Below are 14,005 nucleotides of genomic sequence, written 5' to 3' on the forward strand. Positions count from 1 at the left end.
GCCTGGAGGCAAGGTCAGAGTTGTAAGCTCATTGGAGCATTCAGGACAGGACAAATAGTCCTGCACATTGACAAGGGAGTTTGAGCCCAAAACAAGACTTCCCTTTCCTTAGAAAGTAATATATGAAATGTCCATCAGTAACGAGTGGAAGTGATGATTCAATTTTGCATTGCTTTGTTTTTAGTAACTTTTTATATTTCTTCCAACAGAGCAGCAATCTAAAGAAGATCTTAAAAGGGATCCTAGATTACAACCATGAGGTAAATATTATTTTTGTGCATAAACACTTTTCCTGTTTCTGATGCATGTTAATCTGCTTAGAATTGCATGCTGTGCATGTAGTCCGACATCTATTGGTAACCGCAGAGTATTGCTCTGCCTTTAAGGGAAAATTCCATGGAAAGACCAGCACTGCTGGTGCAATAAGTGTCTTCCCCTCGATTACGAGGTGGCCTGTAAGCTCCTACATCCTAAGACTGTTAAGGAGTGTCGAGTAAAGCGGTGGGCGGCCTATGCAATGTCGCGGGCCGAGAGTAGCTCCGCCACAGCCACAGAGTGTGACGAGGAGATAAGCGACGACCAAGGCTCCACTTCGGACGCCATTGACCTTACGTTGGAGGATTCTCGCCCGTGATGGGCATCCCTACCTGCAACCGCAACAGCGGTATGTGGCCGGGCAGTCCAAGAGTAAGGGCGCCAGCACCAAAAGCCACGCAGACGCCTCAGAAGAAAGCGCCGATGCAGCACAAGGCCCCGGTTGCGTTGAAATTTACGGCGCAACCGCCTACAGTCCAAACACCTCCCTGTAACGCTGAACATAAGTATATAATATCAATAAGATAGTTTTGGCGGGGGAAACGGAAAGACCAGGCTAGGGACACGTCGAAACACCAGGAGGGTCAGAAAGATTACTCTGAGAGTCCTCTGTCCTTATCTAAGACTCTAGTTGAGAAATCTGTAGTAAGCAATTAACTTCCGTTATGTTCTCACCCGTTTCTCAGTGAAGGTTAATAAGAAATTGGATGTGGTAACCATACATCTGAAAACCAAGGTCATATTCTTCAATTAGTTTAGTCAAGGTTTACAGGTAAGCATTAAATATTAAATGGGTGAGGGTATAGCCTTAAGGGACACTACAGGTCAATGCGATATCCGCTGCTCAATACACAAGTCTTACTCGCTCAATCCAGCTTAATGCTGGATCAGACAGCCCAAACCGATTGGTGAGGTAACTGACAATGTTATGGTCAATGGTATCAAATGCAGTTGACAGATCTAGCAGTATTAATACAACTGTCTTGCCATTGTCCCATTAGCCAGGTAGCCCCTCACTAATATCCACAATGGCTATTTCCAGCTCCGATTGCAAATCTTGACACATGGGAAGTTTAAATGTTTTTATTTCTTTTTTCAAATTGTGATACGGTTTAATACATCAAAATCTTTGACAAAACAAGAAAAGCAATAAAAACGAAAGCAAAGAAAACGGCACACACTTGTGCATTTAAACATGAAGGGAGTACAAAACCTAAAACTTTTCTAGGTATTTCCTGAAAGTTAATCTAGTTGAGCTGCGATATTGATATTTTATTTCAATTGCGCTCGTACACAAGTGTTTCAGAGCGCAAGGGATGGGGATAGGGGAGAACAAAACAACGATCTTACTAGGCCCAGTGACATTGAGAACGTTCAAGTGCACGCGATAGGGGGAGGGGAAAAGTGCATGGAAGGGGGGAGAAGTGGAAACTGTGGAGCAAAGAAGAAACAGATGCATAATAATAAATAATAAAGGTAACAAACGGTGGTAGTGCAGCCAGCAAGTGCTGGGTTTAAGGTAGAAGACAGGGTAGGTCTGATACATGCAGGAAGAAAAAGGGTGTGGGGGGGACTGTATGGGTACAGATACAAACCCCAGTGCAAGGAGTGGCCCGGAGGCAGTGCAGGAGGGTGGCAGGATGAGCAGGTGCCTGGGCCCGGAGGACAGAGGGTGGCCAGGTGCACAGTGCCAAGAGAGAACAGATGAGCACGGGAGAGGGGGAGTGAAGGCAGAAGCAAAGGGGAAGGTCTTGAGGTGCTTCTCGAACCAGAGATTGTTCTCCTCAAGTTTTAGAGTGGCAGGAAGGCTGTTCCAGAAGGAGACCCTAGCTGAAGACGGAGATCTACCCCCAGCTCGTTGCTTTGAAAAACTGACCCTGAGGGAGTTGGAGGTAGAGGAGCGAAGCGCTCGAGGGGGGAGGTATTTGTGGTGGGATAGCTGAAGGTATTTTGGACCCAGGCCCCAGAAAGCCTTGCGGACAATGCCGAGGGTTTTGAGTTTAATCCTTGCATCCACTGGGAGCCAATGGAGAGAAAGATACGATCCCAGGGCTTGAGGCCAAGGACAAGTCTCGCAGTCCTGTTGATGAGCTGCAGAGGATGGAGAGTAGTTGCAGGCAGATTTAAAAAGAGGCTGTTGCAGTAGTTCTGCCTAGAGAGAACCAGAGCTCTGGAGACAGTGAGCTTCGAATGGATTGTGTCCTCCAACGTATTCCTCATCTTAGATGTAGTCCATCCAGCTTTAGCTGCTTGGGACATTTTTTCTCGGCAGAGGGTGCTGTGCGTCGATGTCGAGTCGAGGTCCTTCGGAGGTCTCCGTCGAGGGTGGCGTCATCGGGTGTACAAGTAGCACGCACGGCACCCGTTGGCCTCCGTTCCGTTTTTCCGCAGTACGTGTTGCTTCAGAGACTCGGCGCGCCTCGAATAGTTCTGTGACGCAGTTACCGAAGAAGATATTCGATAATGTCCTCGTCGTCGACCCCGACTAACCCGCGGTTGGGGTTCAAAAAGTGTAAATCCTTGCGGTTCGAAAATGTCCATCATGGACCCGCACCGAGAATGTCTGTGGTGCCTGGGTGAAGGCCATGACATGGAGGCCTGTACGAAGTGTTAGGCAATGACAGGGAAGGCCTTGCGAGAGAGGAAGGGAAAACTGCAGGTAGGTCGAAAACCTGACTGAAAAGCCTAAAGCGTCGAGTCGAGGACCCGTGAGGAGAAATCTCCTTGACGCGAAAGCCAAAAGCATCGGTTTAGGTCCTGAAGTGGTTCACACCACTCTTCGTCTTTGACGAAAAAGTCCAAGAAAAGACGCCACCGGTCCCCTTTCACCTCGTCCTCGGACGAATCCCCCAAAAGAATGAAATGCCCCACAAAACATTCTTCCTCTGAAGAATGGGAAGCATTTAGAATAAAAATGATGGAGGTGTTTGAAAAGGCTAAGCCTCGGTCCGTGCCTCCTTCGGAAGCCGGCTGGGAGCGTTACCGTTCCGACACTCGCGTGCCCTCGAGCCCGGGTGATCGAAGGAGAAAGGATCAGGAACCCTCCAGGACGCCGATCGAAAGACTGCTTGAGTCGAGTCGACCGTTCGAGGTCACCAACACCTTCCGCAACCAGATAGACCTCGAAGGGTGAGCCTTCGAAGAGCGCCTGGACGCCCTCGAAGCCAGCTCCGTCGATGACCACTATTTCGTCGACACCATTAACACCTTTGTCGACGTCGACCCGAAGCCCTCTGCGCCAAATGTCCCAAAGGCTCCAATTTAGCTAGAAGCTGTCAAAATAACAGCAAAAGAAAAAGCTGCAAAGGCTGTAAAGCCTTCATGCTCCACTGATGCACCTCTCCCAGAAAAGGTTTTTAAACCTCTTCCGAGGAAAGAATATTTCAAATCCTTAACTTCCATTTTTGAAGAACAGGAGAGGTCTGAGGAGGAGGATGTTCCTTTTCGACTGGAATATGGCACCACAAATGTCCCAGAATGTATGATTGCTGAGGAAAGCAGGATGAGGGATCTGGTGGAAACCTTGCATAATGCAAGTGGAATTGAAACTTCACCTGAAACACACTTTGGCATGCCAGAACCAGGGGTAACATGCCAATCCCTCATACAGGCAATTCATGACAAAGGTGGTTGAATACTTAGGATGGACTAGACCACCAACTCAGTTCATCCAAGATGATTTGACCGATATATTGGATCATGGTCCCACGAAGGTCTGATTTTACCCTTCCATGTAGCCTTACAAAATAGGGTGGCCAAAAATTGGGAGATCCCGGACTCTATTCCTCCGGTGAATAAGTCCTCACTTCAAAATACTGCCTTTCCAATAGCGACCCCGGCTCTCTGTCCAAACATCCTACTCCCAAGAGTCTGGTGGTCCAGGCAGCCACAGCTTCAAATAAGGTGGCGTCCCCTTCCATCCCTCCGGATAGGGACGACAAGCGTGTGGATGGATGGCCGCGCAAGTTATTTTCAGCTCGGAGTATGGCGTTAAAATCGGCCAACTCCACATGTGCCTTGGCAAAATTTTCATACACTCTGTGGGAGTGCATTGCAATAGCGGCGGAGCACATATCAGAAGGGGATGAAAGGGAAGGATTTCTAGCCATTGTTACAGAGGGAAAGAAGGCCATGCAGGAATCCCTTCAGTCTAGATTGGACACTGCAGATAGTGTGAGCAGGTCCATGGCCACTAGCACAGTAATGCGCAGGTTTGCGTGGTTGCGAAAGTTGGGTTTTGCACCGGAATTGCAAAACCGTCTTTTGAACATGCCCTTTGACGGGTCTCACCTTTTTGGCAACAAGGCAGATGAGAGCCTTGAGAGGTTGCAGACCTCAAAAGCGGCTGCCAAATGTTTAGGAGCTGCTATTAGGCAACCTCAGCCTTTTCGTGCATCAGGACAATCTTGGAGGGGAGGAGCCTATCGTTATTACTCCTCATATGGAAAGGTGAGAGGAATGGCCAGTCAAGGGGCCAGACAAAATCCACTCGTGGTGGACGAGGAAAACGTGCTAAGCCAGCCCCAGCTGCAGCCTCTTTACCATCAGCGGCCGCAGCAACCGCCACAAAACCACTTTGAGGACTTGCAACACAAGACTCCTCTGGGAGACAGGCTCTCGCAGCATCTACAAGAATGGCGAGCCATTACTTCAGATGTTTGAGCTCTAGAAATAATAGCCCAAGGTTACTGCCTTCTTTTTCTAATGCAACCTCAAAGCAGTCCACCAGGGAGACACTCTTTGAAGTTTCCAGATCCGCTCCTACAGCAGGAAGTCTAAACTCTGCTGGAGGAAGTTGCTATAGAACCAGTACTTGTAGCGGAAAGAAACCAGGGATAGTACTCCCCGTATTTTTTGATTCCCAAAAAGGACAGAGGACTGAGACCCATCTTGGATTTAAGAAGCTTGAACAAGTTCCTGAGGAAGGACAAGTTAAAGATGGTCACTCTTTCTCAGATCCTTCAGGCCTCTCAGCGCCAGGGTTGGTTGGTGTCATTGGACCTCCAGGATGCTTATTTTCATGTGCCAATCCTTCTCAAGCACAGAAAATACCTGAGCTTTGTAGTTGGCGACTCTCACTATCAGTTTCGAGTCCTGCCATTCGGGTTGACCTCCGCCTGAGGGTCTTCACCAAGTTAATGGTAGTGGTGGCAGCGCACCTCAGGAGAGGGGGGGGATTCACATCTACCCCTACCTGGACGATTGGTTGATCAGGGCACGTTCTGCCGAACAAGCCCTGGATCATCTGAAAGTCACCTGCCACTTCCTCCACAGACTGGGCTTCTCCCTCAATTTCAAGAAGTCAGAAATGACACCTTCCCAACAGCTCCAATACATAGGGGCTGTATTAGACACATCCTTGTGAAAGAGCTCACCTCCCAAGTCGAGGGCTCAAGACATTCTTCAGATGGTTCCCAAATTTTAAAATGCCCAAAAGCTCCAAGCCTACAACTTCTTGAGCTTGCTCGGACTCATGGCATCCTGCATTTTCCTAGTGGCAGAGGCATGCCTTAGGGTGAGATCCCCTCAATGAGCTCTAAAGACTCAATGGTCCCAGTTCTCAGGTCAAATGACGGATCTCCTTCAGATTCCGAACAAGGTTCGGCAGGATCTTCTGTGGTGGACTTCCACAGAGAACATCCTAAAAGGAGAACATTTTTGGCAACCATGGCCGGAGATTACAGTAGTGACGGACGCTTCACTCATGGGGTGGGGAGCTCATGCCAACGATCTGACAATCAGCGGTCGTTGGTCTCCATCGGAGTCCAAACTACACATCAACCTTTTAGAGCTAAGAGCAATCCAACAAGCGCTGAAGGCTTTTCTGCCATCTATCAGAGGAAAAAATGCCGGACAAAACAGTGGTCATGCATTATCTAAACAAAAAGGGTCACTACCTCTGTGCAGAGAGGCAATGCGGCTCTGGTATTGGGCAATTCAAGAAGGAATCTCCTTAACGGCAGTTCATCTAGCCGGGGAGGAGAATATGACGGCGGGCGCTCAGAGCAGGCAGAGCGAGTGGGAAATGGCTCAGGAAGTCCTTCAGGAGATCTTCACCCTTTGGGAAAACCCCACCCCCAAGTAGACTTGTTTCCGACCGGAATCAACCGGAAGTGCAAAAAGTATTGTTCAAGGGAATTTCCCCCGAGAGGAGCCCTAGGGGATGCGTTTGTGGTAGAGTGGAACTTCCGACTACTACACACGTTCCCTCAGATTCCAGTCAATCGTCAGGTCATCAGGAGATTGAGATGATTCGGAAACCGCATGATCCTAATTGCCCCGGATTGGGCCAGGAGAACATGGTACCCGGACCTTCTAGACATGTCCATCTGCCATCCGTTACGTCTTCCTCAGAGAGAAGACCTTCTCTGACAAATGGAGGGCCAGGTTCTCCATCCAGAGGTCAATACTCTCAACCTTCATGCTTGGTATCTGAAAGGCTGAGCTACAAGAATTGGGACCTTCCAGATGACGTCATGGAGGTGTTGCTTTCGGCAAGAAGGCCAGCAACAGAATCACTATACTGTTGCCATTGGAAAAAGTTTTGCAGCTGGTGCAGAGAAAAGAATGTTGATCCTTTTCTATGTTCTATCCCGCAAATGGTGTCCTTTCTCTTGTCCCTGGCACACAGAGGCCTAAATGTTGGGACCATTAAAGGTTATCTTGCAGCGCTTTCCATTTTTAAGCGCTCTTCAGAAGAATGTTCCTACTTTAAAATTCCTTTGATAATACAATTCTTAAAGAGACTCACCAATGTGTTCCCTCCTTACCCTTTCCAAGTCCCAGTTTGGGACCTTAATCTGGTTTTAAAGTTTTTAATGTGTGCCCCTTTTCAACCCTTGCACACTTGTCCATTAAGATTATTAACATTGAAAACCACTTTCCTGGTTGCTTTGCCATCTGCAAGAATAGTGAGTGGTTTTGAGGGTTAAACTCTCATTTTTGCATAAAGTTGTGTCTGATTTCCATTTAAATCAGAAAATTATTCTGCCCGCGTTCTACCCTCAACCTCATCTCAGTAAGGAGGAGGAAAGATTTCACAGGCTGGATCCGAGAAGAGCTCTAAGCTTTTACATTTCTAGGCTTTCCGGGCTTGGAGTAGATGATCAACTTTTCATTGGGTACACCGGAAGGAAATTGGGTCATTTGGTGTCAAAACAAACCATATCACCAGAAGGCTTAAGGGCCCATTCCACCAGAGGCATAGCCTCTTCGACAGCCCTTCAAAAAGGTGATCCCATAAAATCTATTTGTGAGGCAGCAACTTGGTCATCGCTGCACACTTTTTCTAAATTCTATAGTCTGGATGCTTCCCAGTCAAAAGAGCTTGCTTTTGGTAAAGCAGTGCTATATTCGTCCATATAATAGTATTAAAAAATCTACTCCCTCCTCCAGAGAGCTTTCTACACTGCTTTGGGAGTCGGATACGTTGGAGGACACAATCCATTCGAAGGACCAGTTACTTACAAACTGGTAACGTTCTTTCGACTGGATGTTCCTCCAACGTATTCCTCATCGCCCTCTGTAGATTTTCCAGGTTATTGCCACTTCAACTCACGCAAGACTGACACCTGGCTACCTACACTATCCATACAACGGAGCAAGAAGAGGAAAATGGAACTGAGGCCAACGGATGCCGCGCATGCTACTTGTATACCCAATGATGTCACCCTCGATGGCGCATCAGAGGGACCTCGACTCGACGACATCGATGCATGGCGCTCTGCCGAGAAAAATATTCCAAAGCAGCTAAAGCTGGATGGAATACATCGAAGATGAGGAATACCTTGGAGGAACATCCAGTCGAAAGAATGTTACCAGTTGGCAAGTAACTTGTTCTTCTGGGGGAAGGAGAGGAAAGGAAGAATACCTCTGAGGAGCAGTTGGTAGTTGGTCATTTTTGAGACTTCAGATGTGAGGAAAAAAGGAACGCGTGGAGTCAAAAGATGACCCTGAGGTTCTTTGCCTTGCAAGTGGGAGCAGGGAGAGGGCCAAGGGAGGCTGGCCAGGGAGTGACGGGAAAGGAAGGTGCATGTGTGCTGATGAGGAGGATCTGTCTTACTGGCATTAAGGCAGATGTCTTTTGCGGTGCACCATTCCTGGATTGCAGACAGACTGAAATAAGAGTGAGAAGAGGTGGCGGGGGGAACCTGAAAACAAATTGGATGTCATCTGCATAGCATTGAAAGTTTGAGCATCGAGCAGCAAAGCAGCTGGCGAGTGGTGCCAGGTATTGGTTGAGAAGCCAGGGAGAGAGGTTAGACCCCTGGGGGACACCACAAGTAGAAATTGAGAAAGGAAGGACCCATGTTGGATCTGGGAGGGAGATTAAGGAGGTCAGCCAGGCGAGGGCTTGATCAGTGATACCTAGATCATCACGTAGGCGGTTGAGCCGAATGGCAACATCTCAAAATGTTAATTTGTGTATCGGGGCAACCCAGGTATTCGGTTTTCCCCCTAGTATATCTGTAGAATGCTTGGATCAGATCCGCAAATGGCAGATAAATCGGTCTACGCTGAACTAATGCTTATAGATGGATTAATGATAGTATGAGACAATTTAAAGTAGTTTCCATTCCTTTCTTAAAATGAGATGCGCATTCAGTCACAAGACAACTCGGAGCAGTGTAATAAATGCCAATCATGGACAGACTTGCAACGATTTCTTTGTACCCTGACCCGCAACCCCTGCCCCTTGAAGAGAGAAGAAAAAGGGAAGAAAAAAAAAAATATCCACAGGGGATCCATTGGTGATTACAGAGAGACAAATGTGCGCTTCGGCCTCTCAAGATTCCAGTCATTAGCCCAGGATAAAGCACAAAAAAGCCCTGCACCCCATAGCACCTCAATGTCCAGGTCAAGGCCCTCAATCCGCATGTTGCTTCCATACCACCTTCTTCCCAAAGCTCCCAACTCCTGCCACTGAGTGCCCAGGCTTCCCCTAATCAGTTGTTTACAGAAAGCACAGGTTCCGCATGAGACAAGGCTGAAACAGGTGGACTTTCCTTTCTGTGAAATGTTCAAGGAACCGGGTCAAAGTCTGCGTGTACTTGGGGTGGCGGGGGGGGGGGGTAATAGAATTAGACCGCAGTGCCTTGATTGTCTACATGGCCAACATCTCCCAAACATTGTTCCACTGTTAAGCCAGAGGGGGACCCTCACAGGACTTCCAAAAACAGGCCCTGGTGATTATTGCCGCTAGGAGTAGCTGGGACATCCGTGAGGCTCAAGCGGCTGTCAGTGGGTAAGAGCCTACCTCCGGTGTGTGCCCTGAGCAAAACCTCCATGCGGTCCAGGGGAAGCTGGGTGTCAGTTATTTCTTTGATCTGCGCGAAGACCTCCTTCCAGTATACAGCTATAATGGGACAAGGCCATCACATGTGCAGCATGCTTCCCACCTCTTCACACCATGCCAGCATTGATCAGATACCTCTGGGGATAGGCAATGGAGCTTTGCCGTGTTGAGGTACCACATGTAGCAGAGTTTTATGGCCCTCTTTTGCTTGTGTGAATTTGCCGCCAGATCTTAGCCCCGGACTCCCCTGTGATTTCCCACCCAATGTCCTGTTCCCACTTGAATATAAGGGTGCTTGCTGTCATTCTCCAGGTGCCTGTATAAATGTGACACCCTGCCTGACCTCTTCCCTTCTAGAGCCTTGAGTTGGATCTCTTTAAGGGTGCAGGTAGCCGCCCCCTTGGTTGCCGGGCTGTGATCCAGTGCCTAAGCTGAATATTGCAGAACTGCTCGGTTTCGCGCAGGCCAAATTTGGCCTTGCATTCAGTGAATGTCACAAGTTCCCCTCATTGACTAGAACTGAGTTTTAGTAGGGAGTCGCTCTCCCAGTCTGTAAAAGCCCCCCAGCCTATTCCCAGGGAAAGGTCTCGGTTACGTGTGACAGATGTGAGGGGTCCCAGTCCCCCCCCTGGATCCCCAGGCGCGGGCACGCTTTGTCCTTTTGTGCCAGGGTGACTGCCGTCATAGGCAAGACCCCACTCCCGACCTCTGCCGAGAGGAATGTAAGCTCATTTAGTGGGGTCATCAATTCTGTTTTTTCGATATACTTCCACCTCCAGTCCCGTATGTCTGCTGGTCAATCCAGTACCAGGGTTATTTGTGCCTTAAATATGTAAGTTTGCATGGACGGGACACCCAATTCCCCCCCCACCCCACAGTCAGTGTTTTTAACAGTACATTCTTCAGAACCCTTGGACGTCTGCCCGCCTAGATGAACCTAGTTATGAGCCCTTTGCGTCCCTCGAGATCCCTTGTCTGCACCCTTAGGGATATCGCTTGAAAGAACATTCAGGAGTTTCTGGAGCAGGGTCATCTTTACAGCCTGAATTAGGCCCAACCATGAGATTACTTGGTGGTCCCACTGTGTCAGTTGGTCCCTGGCATTTTTATCAGGCTCGGGTCATTGGCGCCCGCTAGCAAGTCAAAGGCGCCAGCGATTGAGACTCCCTGATACAGCAGGTTGTCTGTCACCCAGCGGTAGCCCGAGCTCCCATTGAGGATGTGTAGGGTATTGCAGGTTTCTGTGATGTTTAGGCCCATGGAGTTATCTTAGTTGACCCTAAAGTCAGACACCTCCCCAAATTCATCTAGGGCCCTTGTTTGCGCAGGCAGGGATCGAGGAGGTCACAGAGGTAGCACAGTCGTCATTGGCATAAAGTTCAATTTTGTGTGTTGCCCCTCATGATGTTACCACGGGAATCAGCGGATTGTCCTAGACATGATGAGGCAGGGGCTCATCGCCAGGGTGAAAATGAGGGGCGAAAGCGGGCAATCCTGCCTCGTACCCCTCTCGACATGAATGAACTGGGATAGCTGACCATTAACATTTTCCCCTCATCCTCGGGGGGGGCCTTCTAGTTGGCCATCACACACTGGATAAAGTTTGGGCCAAAGTTGCAGCTTCGTACCCCCCCCCCCCTTCCATGTAGACCCAATCTTTGCTATCAGAGGACTTGCAGGCGTCCAGGGACAGCAGTACAAAATGATCCAGGATGCCCCTTTTAGCTGCTATAACGTGTACAACTCTGCGGATGTTGTCTTGCATGCCACGCCCCAATATGAAGCCTGTTTGGTCCTGGTTGATCCACTTGGGAAGAACCTTCGTCAGCCTACAGGCCAGAACTTTACCATAGATTTTTACATCGACATTTATGAGTGCTATTGGCCTGTACGCTGAGCAATCCTCATCGTCCTTAGTGGACTTCAGAATGAGCGTGGGGGTGGATTCTGCCATGTTGTCTGAGACGGCACCAGACCTTAAACTATTGAACAGTTTAGTCAAATGAGGGACCACCACTGGTGCAAATATTTTATAGAATTGGGCTGAGAAGCCCAGGTGCCTTCCCCCGAAGGGAGACTTCGGATAGCTCCCAGGACCTCCTGCTCATTGATTTCTGATTCAAGCACCTCTTTGTCTGCCAAAAGCTGAGGGAGCCCTGCCTGAGATATATATCGCATGTTCCGGTCCTGCTGCACAGGAATCCTAGCCCCCATGTTACTAAAATAGTTTTCCATGAGCGCCATTTTGGCTGGCTCCTGGGTGACTCTCCCGCCATCACTATCCTTAAGGGCTGGAATATAGTTACGCTGAGCATGCTTGCGCAGCTTCGCCACCAAGAGCTTATTGGTGTTGTTGCCTCTTACATAGTAGTACTGGCAGGCAGAGAGTCAAGCCTGTTCGAACTTATCACAGCAGCAAACAAGTTTATTCGGTTGTATAAAAACAGCCATTAAACGACAGAGATACACATTATTACACAAATCCAGGTCACAATTTCATAAAATTGCAGTTCCATACAAGATAAGGGAACAAAAAAGAAGAAACATAGGACCACATCACCCTCTGAATAACTCCCCATGCCAAGGCCTGGCCCCCAAAAAGCCTAACCGGGCACGGCCCAGGGGAGTGAGGTTTGCCCCAGACAGGGGGAAGGGCCTCCTGACTGGCCTCAAGGGATATTTGGAGCCTAAATATAAGTGTGGGCTGATTACAATTCCGCTCCCTGGCGTCCCTCCTGTCCCCCTCCATTGACCCAGGACCCTACTCGCCAGTCTCCTATCAGAAAAGGCCAGTTCCACTATATCCTCCGAGCTATTGCCCAAACTGGCCATTCTCCGACAGCCCACCAAGGATTCCCTGGACACAAAGGAACAACCTCTCACGGATCGTAACCAGTGGACACTTTTATTTACGAGGGACTCCCTGGACTCCAGCAAGTTCCTTTCCATTTTTGGTACCCCGTGGAGATACACTGTAGCTCGGCCAATCTGGCCTTGAACAGGAGGCTGAGATGGACCGTCTCTGTGTCGTTGACCACAGTCGATCATCCCCCCATGAGGAGGGCTTTTTGAACCCACTGGATTTGGGGCAGATTCTACCGCCCCACTGGGTTCGCTATGCTTGGATCCCCCTACCCTGGGACCTTTTTCAATGACCGAATGTATCATCCCAGACAACAAACTAGGGCCAGAAGAAGTTGGGACTATAGTCTCGGGACAAGGAGGGTCGAGGTTCTTAGGGTGTACCAAGGAAAAGTCAGAGAGACCCTTACAAACAATTGGAGTGGGAAAGGACTCCCCTTTCCCCTTCCCCTGCATGGCTATTAGTGTTGTAAGCAGATTTCTAATAGCGGCCAACTCTGCCAAAACTTGTTTACACTTACACCCCCCTAGTGACATGTCCACCTCAATTGATGGATTGATAACCGGCCCTACAGCCGGGGAGGTTTCACAGTTTGGTTGTTTGGGCACCTTGAGTGGGGATGGATGAAGAGAGGGGCCAGCCAATAGGCGCACTGTAGACATAGGTGCACACCCGAAACATCTGTTGCCCAGGGGGAGGTTCCATACACGGACATCGCCAAAAGAAGGGCTGCCCTGCCCCCCGCAGTTGGGCTGGCCAGAGCAGAGTTGGAAGGAGTCTTTCCCGGGCTGGCATGAATATTAGAGCCAGATGGCGGGGTGGAGGCCCTGATGTTGCTGGTAGGAGAGGAGCAAGCTGAGGGACAGCTGCTGACTAGTGCTCCAATTCCTGCAGTGACTTCCTCATTGGACTCCGGCATCTCCGTTCCGGGACCAAAATTTCCAGAAAAGGATAACACCTTGGGGAGGCTGCCGCTCAAGGTGGAAACATGGGGAGAGAGCATGACTGCAGTGGATGGGTGGGACAGCGGGCTAGGAGGTCTTCCTCCGATGGAGTCTGTGGTAGCCTGAGGCTTAGAGGTGCATTCCCCTCCTTCACAAGGATCAGACAGACTGCCAATGTTGATAGGTATTGGACCTTCCGTGATCCCTTGTCCTGCGACTATACTGTTCCCCTGCGATAACCAACAACCCCCCTCTTTCAACTCTAGAGGGGGTTCGGGGGAACAAGTAAAGTGCTCACCCGCATGTAATAGAACAGAGTTTTGTCCATCCAGAATTAGGGCTTTGACTGGCACTCCCTTCTGGTCCCGGGAGTGAAACCTCTTCACAGCCAGGATCTTACGCTTGGAAATGGGGCCACTCTTTTGGCGGGCAAGATGAACCTCTGAGCAAAAAGGAGGAAGGTGGAAGGGTGAGAGCGCTGGTGACGGAGGGGGGGGGTTTCCTAGGGGGGCCGTGGGCTTTCAAGGATCTCAGGGACTTGAGGAGTGACATTACGGGTTTAGTAGGTCCACACCAGTTGCACCAGTT

The 14,005-nt window shown here is 49.4% G+C and overlaps 1 protein-coding gene across 2 annotated transcripts in view; it reads left to right on the plus strand.

Annotated features, from left to right (window-relative positions):
• The window catches only part of HOOK3 (hook microtubule tethering protein 3), a 1,904,471-nt gene that overhangs the window by 244,033 nt on the left and 1,646,433 nt on the right, over nt 1-14,005 (plus strand). For both annotated transcript variants that reach the window (XM_069626410.1, XM_069626409.1), the window contains exon 4: nt 210-260. In XM_069626410.1, coding sequence (XP_069482511.1) covers nt 210-260 — 51 coding nt within the window. The remainder of the gene's footprint in view (nt 1-209; nt 261-14,005) is intronic.

The sequence above is a fragment of the Ambystoma mexicanum genome, chromosome 6p (genome assembly GCF_040938575.1).
Source record: "Ambystoma mexicanum isolate Mex_15411 chromosome 6p, UKY_AmexF1_1, whole genome shotgun sequence".
In the NCBI taxonomy this organism is placed as follows: domain Eukaryota; kingdom Metazoa; phylum Chordata; class Amphibia; order Caudata; family Ambystomatidae; genus Ambystoma; species Ambystoma mexicanum.